At 50.7% G+C, this 17633-nt stretch overlaps 1 protein-coding gene across 1 annotated transcript in view; it reads right to left on the minus strand.

Moving 5' to 3' along the window:
• Window positions 1-517: 517 nt before the first annotated feature.
• LOC122486798 (complement C3-like) overlaps window positions 518-17633 on the minus strand; it is a 39200-nt gene continuing 22084 nt past the window's right edge. The window contains exons 20-41 of the mRNA XM_043586373.1: window positions 17268-17410; window positions 16950-17162; window positions 14841-14907; window positions 14644-14730; window positions 13683-13886; window positions 13175-13250; window positions 12728-12887; window positions 11718-11816; window positions 9407-9563; window positions 7576-7739; window positions 6339-6497; window positions 6136-6195; window positions 5929-6019; window positions 5764-5815; window positions 4370-4457; window positions 4200-4289; window positions 2232-2337; window positions 1923-2012; window positions 1663-1746; window positions 1023-1106; window positions 796-931; window positions 518-700 (exon numbers count right to left, since the gene is read on the minus strand). Of these exons, the coding sequence (XP_043442308.1) occupies window positions 559-700; window positions 796-931; window positions 1023-1106; window positions 1663-1746; window positions 1923-2012; window positions 2232-2337; window positions 4200-4289; window positions 4370-4457; window positions 5764-5815; window positions 5929-6019; window positions 6136-6195; window positions 6339-6497; window positions 7576-7739; window positions 9407-9563; window positions 11718-11816; window positions 12728-12887; window positions 13175-13250; window positions 13683-13886; window positions 14644-14730; window positions 14841-14907; window positions 16950-17162; window positions 17268-17410 (2552 nt within the window). The 3' untranslated portion in view covers window positions 518-558. The remainder of the gene's footprint in view (window positions 701-795; window positions 932-1022; window positions 1107-1662; window positions 1747-1922; window positions 2013-2231; window positions 2338-4199; window positions 4290-4369; window positions 4458-5763; window positions 5816-5928; window positions 6020-6135; window positions 6196-6338; window positions 6498-7575; window positions 7740-9406; window positions 9564-11717; window positions 11817-12727; window positions 12888-13174; window positions 13251-13682; window positions 13887-14643; window positions 14731-14840; window positions 14908-16949; window positions 17163-17267; window positions 17411-17633) is intronic.

Here is a 17633-nt window from a genome sequence, read left to right on the forward strand (position 1 = left end):
GGTGAGGAGGGTGAGGATCCAGGAGGGGAGGAAGGTAAGGAAGCAGAGGATCCAGGTGGGAGGAAGATGAGGAGGGAGAGGATTCAGGAGGGGAGGAAGGTGAGGAGGGGAGGATCCAGGTGGGAGGAAGGTGAGGAGGCAGAGGACTGTGGAACCCTCGTGCATAATGATGCTCGTGAGGGCTGGGGTAAAGCAGGTGAGGATACTGGTACCCACACAGTGGATGAGAGAAGGATGTAGGGGAAGATACTGGTGAGGACCCAGAGGAGGAGGCAGAGGACACACAGGTCACTACGCAGGTGGAAAGAAAGCAAGTAGGTGAGCACTTGGCGCAAACGCAGGCTCACTTCAGACTACGTGCAGGTGCAGTGCAGGTGCATGTGGGCACGGGCTCCCCGGGGGAGGAAGCAAACGTGCAGGTGATCCACAGGGAGGAAGGAGTTGCAGGGGAGGAAGCAGGGGATCACAGCTGCCTCTTCCTCCCTCTCCGAGACCTTCTGACTTTGGGAGACACATGAACTCTCAGTGAAGCTTTATTGTGGGGACTGTGGGCAGGGGTCAGTTGGGACAGCCAAAGACAACCATGTTCTCAGTGAAGTTGGCCAGGTCTTGACACAGCTTCTCATTCTCCTCATCCTGGCATTCATCAGCCTCTGGCCACTGTTCCAGCCAGGTGTCCTTCCCGATGACATACTTGATGCTGGGGGATGGCAACAGGTCAGGATCAGGGCAGGGAAAGCATGGGAAGGGGCGACCCACTGTGGGGGGTGGGGCATGCACAGGGCTGACACTCACTTGGGTTTCTCTCCCCACAGGTCGGCGGACATGCCCCACATGAGGTAGTGTTTCCCCTCCTGCAGCTTCAGGGCTTCTCTGCACTTGATGTGGCTGATGAACCTGCGCTCCTGTCCAACCTGCACCTCATCAGAGCCTGGAAGGGACGGACAGGGACGCTGAGTGGGGGAGGGCAGGGAACCAGCAAGAAGGAAGTGGAAAGACAGAACACAGACTGCAGGGCTGACCTGATTTGATGATCTGCTCGACGACCATTACGTAATCATCAAAGTCTGACGACAGCTCCTTCTTGAGAAGCCTGGTCTTGTACACTGATGGGGGAGGAGGGGAAGGACGGTGGGGTCACGGGCAAGGGGGGCTGCGGGGACCCTCAGCTGCAGGCGCACCTGGGCATATGGCGTCCCCAAGCAGACACGTGCAGGGTCACAGCCACACGTGCAACAGTCCCTGCCCCCTAGTAACACACCTGCCACATGTCTTCCCACAACCACCACGTCACACAGCCACACACGGCCATGTGCACAATTACACTCACCACAGTGGAGTCCTATGCATAACACCCATCCACTATCCCCCACAAGCACTGTCTCTCATCTCCATGGCTTGGCACGACTACAATGTCACACACAAAACGGGCAGACGACCATATCCGCTCTCACACTGGCTGCACACCCGGCCGACACATTAGCATGGCTCCCCGTGCACTCATGGCCCCTCATAACACATTTACACACACACACACATCGGCTGCAACCACAGGCTGACGTATAGCCATATGCAGCCAGGGGCACTCACAGCCGGTCACACGCACAGCCATGGCCACACAGTGTCGCTCACCCAGGCACCCACGTGCACGTGCCCACTCACCATAGTCTACTCCTGGTTCACAGGCCTTGTCCAGACGGTCGTCCAGGGTGATCTTTTCATCCGTCGGGTGCATGAAGCAGTTCTCTGTGTGGTGGATGAGTGGGGGACATGGTTACATCACACATGTTGTCCAGGGCCCCCCACCCCTGGGTCCGTGTGGGTGTCCACTGGGTGTGGGCTTTCAGAGCCCCCTTGGGCCACCCCCATGGAAGGAGGATCCGGGGGTGTGTGTCCACCCTTCCGGGCTTCTCTGCACCCACCCTCGGCACAGCGGCACATGTCTTTGTGACAGAGCTTGCTCAACAACCCGTCTTCTTTGTCTGGGTGGTAGAACCGGATGCAATTCTCATCTGTGGGCAGAGTGGCAGGGAGGTGTCAGAGGGCTAGGGCCTCCAGCCCAGAGACCCAGGGGCTGGGATTCCCAACTCCAGTCCCTCAGACCTGGAGAGGCCAACTCCAGTCCCTCAGACCTGGAGAGGCCAGGTCCTCAACCCTGGGACCCTCCGGCGCCCGCCTTGCATGGATCCCTTGGACCCCCAGGCACCCCAGACCCTAGGTGGGCTGCTCACCCAGGTTGTAATAGGAGTACACCTTGACCGACCCGGGCTGGATAAGCCCCACGTTGAAGTACTGGTGCACTTTGAAGGTCAGACAGTCCTCCTGGTCATGTGAGATCTGGGGGGAAGGAGAAGGCTGGTTAGTGGGGCGACAGGTCGTGTGAGATCTGGGTGGGGAGGAGGAGGGTGGTCAGTGGGGCGACAGGTCATGTGAGATCTGGGGGGAAGGAGGAGGCTGGTTAGTGGGGCGACAGGTCGTGTGAGATCTGGGTGGGGAGGAGGAGGGTGGTCAGTGGGGCGACAGGTCGTGTGAGATCTGGGTGGGGAGGAGGAGGCTGGTCAGTGGGGCCACACGGAACGGAGCCCAGCATAGGGTCCTGGGGGTTGAGACAGTGGTGGAGAAAGTGAGGGAGCAGGAGTCTCCACCAAAAGACTGATGAGCACTTCAACACAGCCATTTCCACTTCGCCAAGGCTTGAAGCTACATTATCCCTGCCAGCTTCCTTTCCTAGTTCAGTGTGGCCATGTGATTGAGTTCTGGCCACCAGGCTGCTGTCTCTGCCCATGAAAACATCAACGGTTAATGGTACTGAATGCTATATTTAAAAGTTGTTATGGGATGGCACCAGGAGGGCATAGTCGGTTAAATAAATGACTCTTTATCTCAGGTCAGGTCATGATCTCATGGGTTTGACTTTGAGCCCCACATTGGGCTCTGCTCTGACAGCACAGAGCCTTCTTGGGATTCTGTCTTTACTTCTCTCTGCCCCTCCCCTGCTTGTGTTCTCTGTCTCTCTCAAAATAAATAAACATTAGAAAACTGAAAAGAAAAACTTATTGAGAGGGTAGATCTTAAAAGTTCTCATCACACACACACACACACACACACGCACACGCGCACGCATGCATTAAAGCTATGTGAAGTAATAAATGTGTTAAGTAAACTTATGGTGGTGATCATTTCCCAATATACACATACATCAAATCATTATGTTATGCACCTTAAACTTACACAATTTTATATGTCAATGATGCCCCATTCAAGCTGAAAAAATAAAGACAAAGAAAGGGAGAGAGAGAGAAACAGAAATAGATATGCATAGACAGGTGTACTTGGAGGAACAGGCTAGCACTTAATGAAGTTGGGTAGAGAGTATATGGAACTGTGTTTTACTGCTCTGCAATTTCCCTGTAAGGTTGGAATCCTATAAAAATTTAAGTGCACAAAAACTCCAGTACAAGAAAACGTCAACCACTAGCTCATGCACAATCCTCTTTTCTTCCAGGGAGGAGGGGTCCAGCAGAGAACTGTAAGATCCTAGGGATTGCAGAGCCCCAAGAAGGAATGTGAGCAGATCCCTGACTTAATGTGTGGAGCAGAAAACCCTTCCCTTAGCCTCACAACTGGACTTTACCTGAGTGAGAGGCACAAGACTCTTGTGTGGGACCCTCATATTCTTGAGAGGCTTATTACAGCAGCTAGTGTTACTTATGCTGACAAGTATGGGGTGAGGGGACTTTGGGAATTTTGGAAGTTAGCAGGGGGCATGTGAAGATAGGGAAACGGGAAGATGTAAGTAGGGGAGAGGAGGAAGCTCAAGTCAATGTTAGAGAGGAAGGCAGTGGCAGAAAGTCCGATGGAGAGCAAACACGGAGAGAGAAAACCCAGGGGGTGCGGAGCAAGGGGAATGCTTTTTAGCACTGAGCACTTTATTTTTTAAACCCAAGTGGCTCCTTTCAAAAGTTGTTTAGGACTACGATGAGAAGTTGGAGGAAGCAAGTATAAAATGAGGTTGAAATGAGACTGGTCAGAAGGTAAGCTGCTTAGAAAAGATGAGATGACCTGGGTTGTCCACCTTCTTTTTATGCCCCTTCCCTCCATCACCCAGCAGCACAGACCCCTCACTTCCTATACTGAGCCTGGTGTGGCCCAGAAGGAGGCCTGCCTGGTAGACGTCAGATCCCCATTGGAAGCCTTACCTTGTCCAGGTAGATGGTGACGGTGTTCTTATTTGAGAAGGCCTTGTTCAGCTCGTACATAGAGATGTATCTGTCAATGCCGTTGCTCAACTGGGGAAGGGTAAGACTTATGAATATCCTCCTGAGGCCTCTGCCCTCTGACCCAGCCCCCAAGCCCAAGCCCTTCATACCAGGTCAAGGTCACCAGTGTCAGGAGAAAAGCCAGTCATCATGGATATATCCAGGATCGACATGGTAGCATCCTGGTCTCCCAGGTACCTGAATAGGGCAGGGAGAGGGCACTTGGGTCCCAGGGTAGGGTCAGCCCTGGGGCACAGTGTCTGCACAAGGGGGTCTGGTCAGAGACTGGGGTTACTGGTTCCCACACAGCAGCACAGAAGGATATTAGATTGTGGGAAACACTCCCCAAATGGAATAAAGGAAAGGCAGTGTCATGGTCAAGGTGACTAAAAGCTCAGGCTCTGGAGCCCCTTTGCACGGGTTCAAATCCCAGCTCCATATGACATTTGATGAGTCACTTGACCTCTCCATGCCTCAATTCGTCCAGAAAATGCAGACGAGAAAATGTTACCATGGTCTAGCCCAATAACGCCAGGCCCCCAGCACCAGGGTACATTAGTCGTAATTGCATAAAGTACGAGTACAAATCTTGTCTCTGGATCTCGAGTCCACCAATCATTGTGGAAATCACAGACACGCATCACGGTCAGTGACCAATCACGTCATTCCTTTCAAAGTCTGTCTGTGATGGGTCACTGAGCAGTTCATGCCCAGACAGCAAGGCCTGTGGTTGTGGTACTTCCTTATCTCCCAGGGATAAACCGCATGACGTTTCACAAAACTGGTCAACTGGCAGAGGGATCTGCCAGCCAAGATGAAAGGCAGCAGAGAAATGAAGACACTGGAGGGAAAATTTGAAAGCACAGAAACGGAGTTAGAGAAGGAACAGCAGACTGTGCGAATGTCACCCTTGCTGCCATTGGAGGGACCGACCGGCTGTCTTGTGACATCGGCCGCTCAAAAGATAGGATGTTGGAAGCTGACCTAACTTAGCAGGGAGCGTGACAGCTCACTATGTCATAGGAAAGATGCCTGCTCAATCCCTACCCCAAGTGACACCACAGAAGGAAGACCCACAGCACTTTTGGTAAGTGTTTTACAAAGGAGAACAAGAATTGCTTGTTATCTCCGTGTTCTAATGTTGTAGTTTACAGCATGCTAAACAAATTCTCATGTTACTGTAATTTCCATTTCTCTGTACCTTCCTAACTGGCAGTTTGAGAGTTCTGAAGCTGTGATAAAACGCTTTAAAGGTCATGCAACAATGGCAACTTCCCCCACTGATTTGTTGACACTGCTTGAATAATTTCAGGTTATGGGGCCATCGCTCGTGTTGGACTGCCAATGCAAAGTGAGGACTGCCTGGGGTACCCACCTCCTGGCAGGTACTTCAGACAATACCAGATGCACAATATGCTCTTAGAAAGGATTAGGTCATGGAAAGGAGAAGTCTTGCTATAGACAGAGGAATGGCCAAGATGACCCCCAGTGACCCATCACTTACCTGGTACAGATGTCAAGGATCATGGTGTCCAGGGATTCCTGAGGCCTCCTGACTAGAAACACAGAAAAATGGGAGGGAGGTGTCCCTGGGTCCCAACTCAGGAAGGAGGCAGACATTAGAATGAGGGCGGGGGAAGGGTAACAGGTAGGGTCTTAACTCTTTTACCATCTTCAGGAGCTCGTCGTATATCAACCCTGAGGTCAAACTTCTTGCAGGTGTGGTTGCTTTTGAGCTTGGCATGGTACATTGTCACCACCTGGTGAGATCACAGGGCAATGCAGTGTCAGCCCACTTGAGTTGAGAAGAGCGTCCCTCGGGGCCAGAGGGGCTGAGAGAAGGCGGGCCAAGCTGGTGTGTGTTCCTGTTCCTTACCGACAAGGTGCCTTGTCCTTTCCCTTTAGCTGTTACTACAAAATCCTCATTTTTCTTGGTCTGCAGGGAGCAGAGAGAGAAGAGAGAGGATTTGGGATCCAAGCCTTCCCCTGGTTGCTACAGTCATATGCCCTATTTCTTGCCTGTGGCAAACACTGGTTGTTGTGGAGGGGGACGGCAAGCGTTTGGCTAGGCAGTTGTACCTCTGCTGACCGCTGGAGGCTAGCAGATTCCCAGAGGATGGTGTGCCTGATCGCAGAGCTGCGGCTGGGCAGTTCAATGGATACTTCCAGGTTCAGGTCCTTGTGGTCAGGGACATCCTTCTGGAATTGGGCCAAGGCTTGGAACACCATGAAGGTGGCCTAGAGCCCATGAGAAAGAATGAAGGTGAGCCAGGAGACTGAGAAAGTGGTTAGAATCCACTGGGGAGGGAAGAGACTCAGATCAGAGGGAAGGATGTACTGGGACTATAGCTTAGGACCCCTGCCCAGAGAAGGTGAGGATAAGATTAGGGGTTGTTAGACACTGAGGACTTGTTCTTGATTCTCCAAGGGACAGTGGCTTAGACAAGAGCTTGGACACACTGAGAACAGGTCGAGAATCCAGCAGAAATTGTAGGTATAGGACTGAAACTCTAGCACCATTGAAAATACGGCACAACCCATCCAGGGCAGAGTCTAGGACAAAGGCTCGGAGCCACTGAGAATGTGTTTAGAACCCATTTGTGTAAAAGGAATGAAGTTGGAGGGGCGCCTGGGTCGCTCAGTCGGTGAAGCGTCCGACTCCAGCTCAGGTCATGATCTCGTGGTCCATGGGTTTGAGCCCCGCGTTGGGCTCTGTGCTGGCAGCTCAGAGCCTGGAGCCTGTTTCGGATTCTGTGTCGCCCTCTCTCTCTGCCCCTCCCCTGCTCATGCTCTGTCTCCCTCTGTCTCAAAAGTAAATAAACGTTAAAATAAAAAAATTAAAAAAAAAAAGGAATGAATTTGGATCTTGGGGATACTGATCATATGCTCTAGATTTCAAATGGACAGAGAATGGCAGCTTTCCAGGAAGAAAGGGGTCAACTGGAGACTGAGGCTATTGAAACCGTGTCCTAGAACCCACTCTCCTGGGTCAGAGAGGCTTATATGATGTCCTAGATGATGTCCAAGAACATGATCTAGAACCCACAGTAAGATGAACTAACACTGGGAGCTGGTGGAACTGAGATCCTGGTCTAGATATCAGGAGGCTCAGAACACAGCTTGGGCATCCAGAATGTAGTCTGGACTCCACCACTGGGTTCACAACTAAAAAATCCTGACCTCTCAATTCCATTACAGCCACTGTGGCTTGTGGGACAGAAGGACTGCCCCTCTTGGTTAACATGTTCTCTGGGAGACCAGTGGGAAGCCAGAGGAGGTAGGCATGCAGGTGCCTGGGGGATATGGGGTCACTTGCCTGGGTGGAGCCATAGCCACCTTCGTAGTATCTCTGCTCATTGAGCCAGCTGGCGATGGGACGTACAGAGTCAAAGTCTTTGAGCACCAGCAGGGCCAAGAGGGCATAGGATGTGGCCTCCACGTTGTAGAGGTGCTTGCCAGGCTCCTCCCAACTTGTCTTCTCTGCAAAGAGATGCACCCCCCCCATCCCGTTCCCCATGCTCACTGCACAGTCCAGCCTGAGATGGCTCAAGAAAACTCAGAAAAAGACTCACAATAGACTCCTTGGTGTTCAGGTGTCCTGACTGACATCCAAGGCCCTCAATCTGCTGGCTCCTGCCTCACTCTCTTCTTTCATTAACCTTTACTCTTCCATTTCAATTCTCAACTGCAGCCCCACTGATCTACAGGAGATTCCCTAAACTTTCCATGGTCATTCTTACTTCCTGGGCCTTTTCACATTCTGTACCCTCTATGTATTCCTGGTTAAACCCATCCTGCACAATTCAGCTTCAATGGCACCCGAAGAGTTTGTGAGGCCCTCCCTCTGTCTCTTAAAACATCATGTGCTGTCCTGTCCTAACACTGTGATGCTCTATAGCAATCTATTTACTCATTTGTTTCCTCAACTGGAGTGTGAACCATGTTGGCAGGGGCTGTGCTGTATTCACTGCGATGTCCCAAGTGCCCACGAAAGCACTTGTGGCAGAGATCGTCATTAAAAAGCATTCCCTCCTCAGGGACACCTGGGTGGCTCAGTCGGTGGAGCTTCCAACTTTGGTTCAGATCATGATCTCACAGTTCAGGAGTTCCAGGCCCACATCAGGATGTCTGCTGTCAGCACGGAGCCAGCTTTGCACTCTCTGTCTCCCACTGTCTCTGCCTTTCCCCTGCTCATGCCCTCTCTTTCAAAATAAATGAACATTAAAAAAAAAAAAAACACTGCTCCCTCCTCCTGGGCACACAGTTGCAATGCATCTCCCATATGTCTTTGCAGGCAGGTGCAGCCACATGACTGAACTCTGGATGATGGAATGGACACTGGCAATGTTAGGGGCCCCTTCCATGCCTGTTCTACCTCCCTTGAATGATCCACCTGACCGTTTCCCCTTCTGCTTAGATGGAGTGGATCCCAAGCACCCCGTGGTGGCATAGTCATGAAAAGATAGAGGCCCAGATCTCCACATGACTGTCTGGAAGAGAGCTGTCCACCAACAACAAGCTTCCATTGTGCTAAACCACCTCAGTATATGTACTGACATATGTTACATCAGTGAGTGCAAACCTGATGCAGTATATTACCTGAGCCAATGATTAAGTGCTCACTGTGTGCTGGGCACTGTGCTAAATTCCCTATGGCATCATCTTATCTAATCCTAATTACCCTTGAGATAATGATGACAACACATCGGAATAGAGCTCTCACTGTATGCTAGACCTTCTACCTACATTACTCCTTCAATCTTGTCAACCACCTATGATGTAAGTATCTTCTTCAGATGAGGTCCAGGGAGGGTCAGTGACTTTTACAAAGTCGCACAGTGAGAATGTGGCAGAGGGGGATTTGAATTTGGGTCTGTCTGATGTCGGAGCCCACGTCCTTGTTCCTGTGTCATAGCAAGTGCTCAAAACATAGCTGTTGAGTGAATGATGCTACCTTCTTGTGTAGCTTACAGTGAGGATTCTGACACCTCAGACCCATTCAGCCAGCAGGGCTTAGCACCATCCACTCCAGCTCAACCTGAAGCTGCCCATTGTAGGATAGCTTAGAGCCACACATGCCAGCTCAAGATGACCACCCCCAAACCATGGCCATGCATTCCTCTGTTCTTCACCAGGCTGCCACTCACCTTTGGCTGTGCTCAGAAATTTTTCGAGGAGATCTTCCTTCAGCCTGCCTAATCGGGCCAGGGCGTAGCCTGCAATGGCCACAGAATATGGTCTCCGCAGGTTCCTATAGTGGAATTCAATATAATCTCCTGCCTTATTGATGTTCTTTTCCAGGCTCTGTGAGAAAAAGGATTGGTTCTCTGGTAAGTTGGACATTGCAACCACAGAGAGGTGGTAAGCATCACACAAATGCCAATTCTTGGGTATGAGGAAGGATTCTGTCCTTGGGACATATTTGTTTAGAATCTTTTTTTTTTTCTTTTTTGGGTTTTCCAGACATTTTAGTATCCGTGAACTGCCTCGTTGCTGAGTAACTCTGATGTGCCTGGGACAGTTTATATACCCAGTGGTGTTTTGGTAACAGTTTAAGCACCAGCTCTCCGGAGTGTGTATGGGGGCCAGGGGTCTGTTTTATCGCCTGCCAATTACTGTGGTGTAAATGCTCCCACTGTGGGCAATTTCAAGCTATCAACGTAATGGCCCTGAACATAAAGGGGAGAATATGTGTCGTAGACAGACACTCATGACCTAGTATGACCCAGCTTCAGCACCCCACTGGGAAACCTCTTCTCTAATCATCAGCTTCACAGCTAACACTTACTATATGGCAGTCACACAGGCAATCGCTGAACTTCAGGATCCTATGGGGTTGCCATTATTTTCATCATCATCTCTACTGCACGAATGACAAGATTGAGACCCAGAGAGATGATCGAAGGAGGAAGACATGATGTGCAGCGTTCGCCAACTTTCTTGGTGTAAATATTACTGTGGCCAATTTCAAACTATGTGGAGTCAGTGAATGCAGAGTTGGGGGGAAGGGGGCAGTAGCACAGAAGTAGATAGCATTTCCACCTTATAGGTACATAACCTCGAGATGGATAGATTTGTCATAGATAATGAGGGAAAGTAATAAAACAATCAGGAAGTGATGAGTTTTGAGTGTTTCTTACCTTTGCTTTTAATGCTTAGTGTTTAGTCTAAAGTCAGTTTACATAATTTGCTTGAAAAGAATGATTGTGTTTAACAACTAGCTTGTGAAAGTGCTGGAAGTTTAACGGTTGGCTTTCACAGACTGATCCCAGCACACTCTTCATCTGCATCCCAGTAATCTGGGTCTACAGCCTATGCTATACTCAGGCATAGTGTTGCCATTTTGTAGAAGAAAATGTTGGTGCCTTGCAGAAGAAACTAATCCTTTCTCTGCCAGCTGCCTGTCCTCCATCTACTCTTGACTTTTGCAGAAACTTCGGTCTTTCATTCACTCGGCCACAGTGGAAGCAGCCATATTTGCCCAGTAAGACCTACTTCCTGGCCTCAGCTGATTGGCCCAGGTATGACCACCTGACCCCGGGTGGGCCAATCAGAATTTCCCCTATGGGTATCTGAAAGCTCTAGGTTTGGTCTGGCTATTTTCCCAAGGAAGGCAGCCAAGTTCTGCTGGGCAGGCTGGGTGGCAGGGAGAGAGGAATTATTGGGCCCAGAACGGCCTGGGTCCCTCTGAGGCCCTCAAGTCAACAGCCCTGTCCCCTCTAGCTTGAGTCCGATGAAGGGAGGGGCAGCTGCCTGAGGTAAAATCCTGGGCTCTCCACCTTGGCAAGCTAAGGTCAAACAAACCACTCTCAAACCCCAGGACAAAGCAGAGGGAGTAATTGCAGAGACTCTCGGGAGTCCATCTTTCTAAGCTTCTCTGCTTCAGAACCAAAACCAGAGGAAAAAGAGACAGCCATGAGCCAATACTTGTAATCATTTCCTTTTTGGGGTCATGGGCCCCTTGGAAAATTTCCTAAAAGATCTCCTGAACTAAGAGAGTAGCCTTGATGTGTTCTTGGGTCTGGGTTGTGCCTTTTCTTCAGGGAAGCAGCAAGGTATGCTGCACTGATCATGTAGCAGTGATGGGGAAAGCAGGCTGAGGGGGCTTTTGTTGAAATTGGCTGACACTCTCTGGACAGGGTAAAGCAGGCAGAAAGGACCCATTCTTTGATCTCTTTCTGTCTTAGTTTTCTCCTCTGTAACCTGGGGATAAGAAGAGTAGCCTATGTCTCGGACTCTTAGAAGGATTACAGGACTTAGCATGTGCAGCACTTAGATGAGCATCTTAGTTAAATGCTCAAAAAATGCTGGAATTATTATGGTTTTATGGGCATTATGGCTGCTGTGGTGGCTGCTATTGCACTGGGAGGACCAGGAATCACCCTAAGGCAACACCTCACCCTCCAAGGTGGATGTGCCGTGGGTAGGGAGGCGAGAAAGACAGTGGCAGACACTTACATTGACCCTTTGCGTGCAAATATCTTTAGCCTCTTCCAATGCAATGAGAACAAAGGCTGTGAGGGACACATCCTTCTCTTCATTCTCCTGGTAGCCACCCTAGAATGGGAAGCAAGAAACAAGGATAGTATGGCCACTGTGTCCCCACATGCTGACCAAACCTCTTGTAGGGTCAGCAGGTCAAGGCAGGGGTGAGTCTCTCAGCAGTATCTCCCTAGGTGGGCCACACTTTTCAGTATTCATTGATTCAGCAATTGTTGCTGGTGCTGTGGATAAGATGGTGGGCAAGAACTAGACACCAGCCCCAACCCCCACAGCGCTCCCCATCTAGTAGGGGAGACAGACATGAACCAATTGGCTCACCAGTAGACATATCATTACAAACTGATGAGTGCTGTGCAGGAGGAGAAGTGGATGTGACATTGAGATTGGAAAGTGGCAGTGTGACTCAGTTGTGGAGATCAGGAAAGATTTCCCTGTGGGATGACCAGGGTTGGCATGCCAGACAGGGAGAACAGCATGTGCAAAGGCCCCGTGGCTGGATAGAGCAAAGCTCCTTGCAGTACAGATGGCATGTGATGGGGGTAGGGGGGTGGTGTGAGATTGGAAATCTGAAAAGTCAGGCTAAGGCAGTTTCTCCCCCTTATGCATGCATCAGCACCTCATGGCAGGGGGAGGGGGGGTTGTAGTAACTGTGATTCCTAGGCCCTACTCCTGAAGTTTCTGATTCCTGCATCTCAAGTCTATATTGAGATCATACTTTTGTAACAAGTTTGAAGGTGATTATGCAGCTACTGGCCTGGGGACCACATTTGGAGAACCACAGCTGGGAGGGGTTCTATATTTTCAGAGTGAAGGGGGAGGGACTTCGGTGTTGCAGTAGCCTCTGAAGGTCTCTGGTCTTTGCATTGGGAAAGTGACACTCTCAGCTGAAGGGGTAGCCTTTCTCCTCTCTATCCTGTGACTCCAGTCGTCCCTCCCCCAGCTTGCCCGAAACCCATGCATCTTACAGTCATTGCTTGGGACATTACGGGCGCATCTTCCCGGAAGACCCCGTCGGGATTCTGCCTGTGAAGAATCAGCCATTTGACCGCCCCGCAGATGACATCGGCCTGAATGGCAATGAGGTTGGAAGCCAGAGAGAAGACCTTGACCACGTAGGCTGTCAGCCTGTGGGCGGCACAAAGCGTCAGCCAATCGCCTCCGGGATCCAGAGACTGCCATTCCAGGAAACCAATGAGCAGAGAGGGGCGGGGCCTACAGGCTGGCCCAGCTTCCCCACCCAAGTTAGGCGTCAGCCTAGCCACAGGGGGCGCTTGATGTCCACAGGCCACGTGGCAGCTCAAGGTGGGCGGCTCATCTCTGTGGGCTGAGGGTCCATAGCACAGGATGTTCGGGCGACACCTGGCTGGAACACCCCAGACAGGCCTGCTCAGTGGGGTGCCAGAACCGCTCACCAGGTGCTGGGCTTCCTGTCCAGGTAGGCCGCATAGGCCGAATTGTCCTGTCTGTAGGCCAGCTGCTGGGAGTACCCTGCAGGGAAGCCAGAAGTGTCTCCAGAGGAGCAGGGGCTGAGTGGAGGGGCTCAGGGGACAAGGATTCTCTGAGGGGCGAGACAGGGGTCCAGGGAGGAATGAGGGGGCTCAGGGCTGAGCAGGGAAGTCTGCTGGGAGAGCAGAAGGGACTTCTAAAAGGGGAAGGAGTTCTCAGAGGAGAGGGGTAGAGAGGCGAAGGATCTCAAGGGGGTTCAGGGCAAGGGGGCCTCAGGGAGAGAGGGAGTTCTAGAGGGTTCAGAGGGGCCCAGGGTCTCAGAGAGGGCAATGGTCAGGGAGGTCTTTGAAAAGAAGGGATCCTGAAAGGGGAGGAGCTTAGAGGAAGGGCGTGGCCTGGAAAGGGGCCTGGGTCTCAGGGAGGACCCTGCTCTGGAGGTGGCGGGAACAGAGAAGGTCTCCCAGGCAGACCCACCCTTTTCGATGAGCTGCAAGGCTTCCTTTCGCTTTGTGGGTCCCAACTTGTCCCACTGCTCCGTTTGGTCCAGGTAATGGACGGCAATGACCGTGGGCGTCATGCTTTTCATGTTCTGCTCCCCACAGCCCGAGGGGATCACGATGAGGTTTTTCAGTCGCTCCGCATCAATGGCATCCTCAGTCAACTGAGCCACCGGGGTCCCTGCAACCGGGCGGGAGGACAGGGCTCAAGCAACTCACCCACCATGGGGTGGGGTGAGAAGGGGCAGGGCTCTCCCCAGGGATCCCAGGCTCCAGGCAGCCAGTGCCAAAGAGGTCAGGGGCTGTTGTGGGCTGAGGGGACGTGATGGTAGGAGGTACGAGGCGGGGGTAGGGGAGTGGGGAGGGTGTCTACATTTGTAGGGAAGGGAGTCTTATGCTTCACAGAAATCTGTTCCCTGGGCCTCTTGGTACAAGTGGCAAATTAATTCCAGAACAATCGTCATCAATACTTAGATCATACTTCATGCTGTTGCCAGGCGCTGTTCTAGAGAAACATCATACAGTATCTCATTTAATCCTCTCAACAAGCCTTTGATATAGGTACTATTATTCACCCCATCACAGATGAGAAAACCAAGGGTCTCTCCCCAAAACCTTACAGCTTACAGGTTACAAGGTGCTTTTCCAGGAACTTCTTTTCCCTTCTGGCTCCAGTCGTCCAACTCAGGCAATTAGTTCCAGAATTTCCTGCTCTTGAACTATACTGTTTCTCATTTAAGCTTCTCTATCAGCAAAGGCTATTTGCTGAACTAAATACTGCCTGGAACCCTCTATAAAACAGATCAGGGAGGTGGCCTGCTGTTCTAGCTGTAGTGGAGGCAGGGGACGCACGGTAGTATACATGCCCAGAATTAGGAGAAATTAGGTCCCCTTCTCCAGAGCTGTGCCTTCCTGGGCGAGGGTCAGTGGCAGCTCACCTTGCAGGAGGATCCTGGTCTCTGAATCTGTGTCTGGTACCTGGTCACTGAGGTCTATGGCATGGACCTCCTCTCGCTGCACTCCGTCTGCCAGTGGAATGGGAGGGACCCGTGGCGTCACCCTCTCCCACAAGGCCCTGCCTCACCCCCTACCCCCGACCCCCCAGGTCTCAACCCTTCTGCTGTGGCTGACTCACTTTGGCCCCGGTTTTCTGGATCCAGTGTGTGAACGGCCACAGTTTTGTTGACTCTGATCCCTTCAGGCTGAACAGTGTTGGGATGGGATGGGGAAGGGGGAAGTCAGGTGAATGAAAGAACAGACACAGCTGATCAGCAGGGCATGGGCACGATGGCATCACCCATCCTAGTTCTGTGACTGGGAGTCAGTTTACCCCCACTGCCTCTCAAATGTCCTTAAAATAAAAGAATGTGCATAAAGTGCTGAGTACAATGCCTGGCACTTAGTAAGCGCTCAGTTAAACTAGGGGCTATCTTATTATCAATGTCCCAAGTGAAGCTCTCCTTCCATGCTGGACTGCTGCTGTTTGTGCCCTTCCATCACACATTCTCCTTGAAGCTGGTACTAATGCACACATTTTCCTTTGGAGACCCAGTCTCCTCCATGGCATGCTGGTAAACATTTGATAGCCATCTCTCCAGGAAGAAAAGATCCTGATTTGTGGCACTGGCAGTTTCCATCCTGCGAACATCCCTGCCACGGTAGATTTCAAGCTACCGGCATCAGAGGGTGCAGAATTGGGAGTTGTGGACACACTGGCTCTGGGGAGCGCCGTGCAGGCTCCAGCGCCCTCTTGGGTTTCTTCCCATGTTGCCACACTGAGCCACACTGGGACCCCTGATAAAAGGGATAATTAAGATTGTGCTCCTGGGGGCTCCTGTCTGCCTGGATGGAAGAGCATGGGATTCTTGACCTTGGGTTGTAAGTTCGAGTCCCACATCGGGCGTGGGGATTACTTAAAAATAAAATCTAAAAGAAAAAAAAAAGAGTTTGGTTCCATTAAGGAAAGAAATATTATAATAAAATCTAGTTTGGGTATAAATAAGATATTTCACTGTAAAATAACACTGTCAATTTTAAATCATTTTCTTTCTTTTTTTTGAGTTAGGTTCTGTTATCCTTTATTTTTGTTTTTTTTTTGTTTCAATATATGAAATTTATTGTCAAATTGGTTTCCATACAACAGCCAGTGCTCATCCCAAAAGGTGCCCTCCTCAATACCCATCATTCACCCTCCCCTCCCTCCCACCCCCCATCTACCATCAGTTTGTTCTCAGTTTTTAAGAGTCTCTTATGCTTTGGCTCTCTCCCACTCTAACCTCTTTTTTTTTTTCCTACCCCTCCCCCATGGGTTTCTGTTAAGTTTCTCAGGATCCACATAAGAGTGAAAACGTATGGTATCTGTCTTTCTCTGTCTGACTTCTTTCACTTAGCATCACACTCTCCAGTTCCATCCACGTTGCTACAAAGGGCCATATTTCATTCTTTCTTATTGCCACGTAGTACTCCATTGTATATATAAACCACAATTTCTTTATCCATTCATCAGTTGATGGACATTTAGGCTCTTTCCATAATTTGGCTATTGTTGAGAGTGCTGCTATAAACATTGGGGTACAAGGGCCCCTATGCATCAGCACTCCTGTATCCCTTGGGTAAATTCCTAGCAGTGCTATTGCTGGGTCATAGGGTAGGTCTATTTTTAATTTTCTGAGGAACCTCCACACTAAATCACTTGCTTTTTAATGTTTCATTGTTATTTCAATGACTTTAACATTATGGGGGGAAAATTAACCACTAAACAATTTCAACCATTAAAAAAGACACGTAGATGGGGGCCTTCATTTGTCCTTTAGCTTCAGGCTCCTATTGTGGTTTGACTTGGCACTGTCTCTATTTAAAATTTTGATCTTTTGTGTATCATGGATTTTTTGGCATTAATTTGGTTTCCTTACAATATTGCATTAAAACACTGTTGCTCTTATGATCTCACATTTTGCTTGAAAATATTAAGGAAAGATGATATGAGGCTTTTATTTTTATTGAAGACTTGATCTCCTATTATATTTGAGAATGTTCATCACTAGGAAAGAGTGAAAATGTAAGTGTTTCGCACTTACCCTAATCCTGGCCTTGCTTCCGAACTTGTAGGACTCCCAAGCATCCTAAGCTGGACACTGGACACTCTTGGTGTCTCAGAGTCAGTGTCTCCAACCTGGGTTGACAGCATGGGGAGACAGGAGCCTCTCCCAAAGGACAAGGGACTGCAGGTGCCCCAAGGACTCACCACGACCTTCAAGGGTTTCTTGACACCATCCATGAGGAAACGATTGTAGACCGCAGCCTTGACCTCCACCTCATGTAGACCGACCTTCAGAGGCACGAGGAGAAAGGGCACGGCTATTGAGGACTTGGCTGGGATTTCCAGAATCTGCTGATAGGGTTTCCTTGCGGTGGCCTGGCTGCAGAAGGCTGGGTTGTAGAGCAGGGTCACCCGCACCTGCCAGGGAGAGAGTATCAGTCAGGGGGGCAGGTGCCACGGCCACCTCCCCCAACCATCCAAGCTCTCCACCATACCTCTGCCCCCACCCCCCCGGGAACCCACCTTGAGCTCCCCAACATCCTGGTAATTGTAGAGCACGGCTCGGATCTCCACTTGCTCATTGCGCACGACAGAGTAGGGTAGCCGCAGGTCGATGAAGAAGTCTTGCATCACCGTGACCTCATAGGGGTCAGCCACGCAGATCCCTGCCCAGGAGTGGAGTGTCAAGGGAAGGAGGTGGACAGGCTCTCAGTGCTTACCCCTCACTGCGGGAGCTGTGTCAAGCTCAGCCTGTGTTTGTGCAAGCCCAGGGGCTAAACAATTGCACAGGTGACACATTACCGATCGTGGTGGCAGCTGGGAGTCACTGTCATGTACGGTTTCCATTTTCTTCTTGTAGTTTTACTCATAGGTAGGTGTGCAGGGGGA

Source organism: Prionailurus bengalensis, chromosome A2 (genome assembly GCF_016509475.1).
Source record: "Prionailurus bengalensis isolate Pbe53 chromosome A2, Fcat_Pben_1.1_paternal_pri, whole genome shotgun sequence".
Classification (NCBI taxonomy): Eukaryota; Metazoa; Chordata; class Mammalia; order Carnivora; family Felidae; genus Prionailurus; species Prionailurus bengalensis.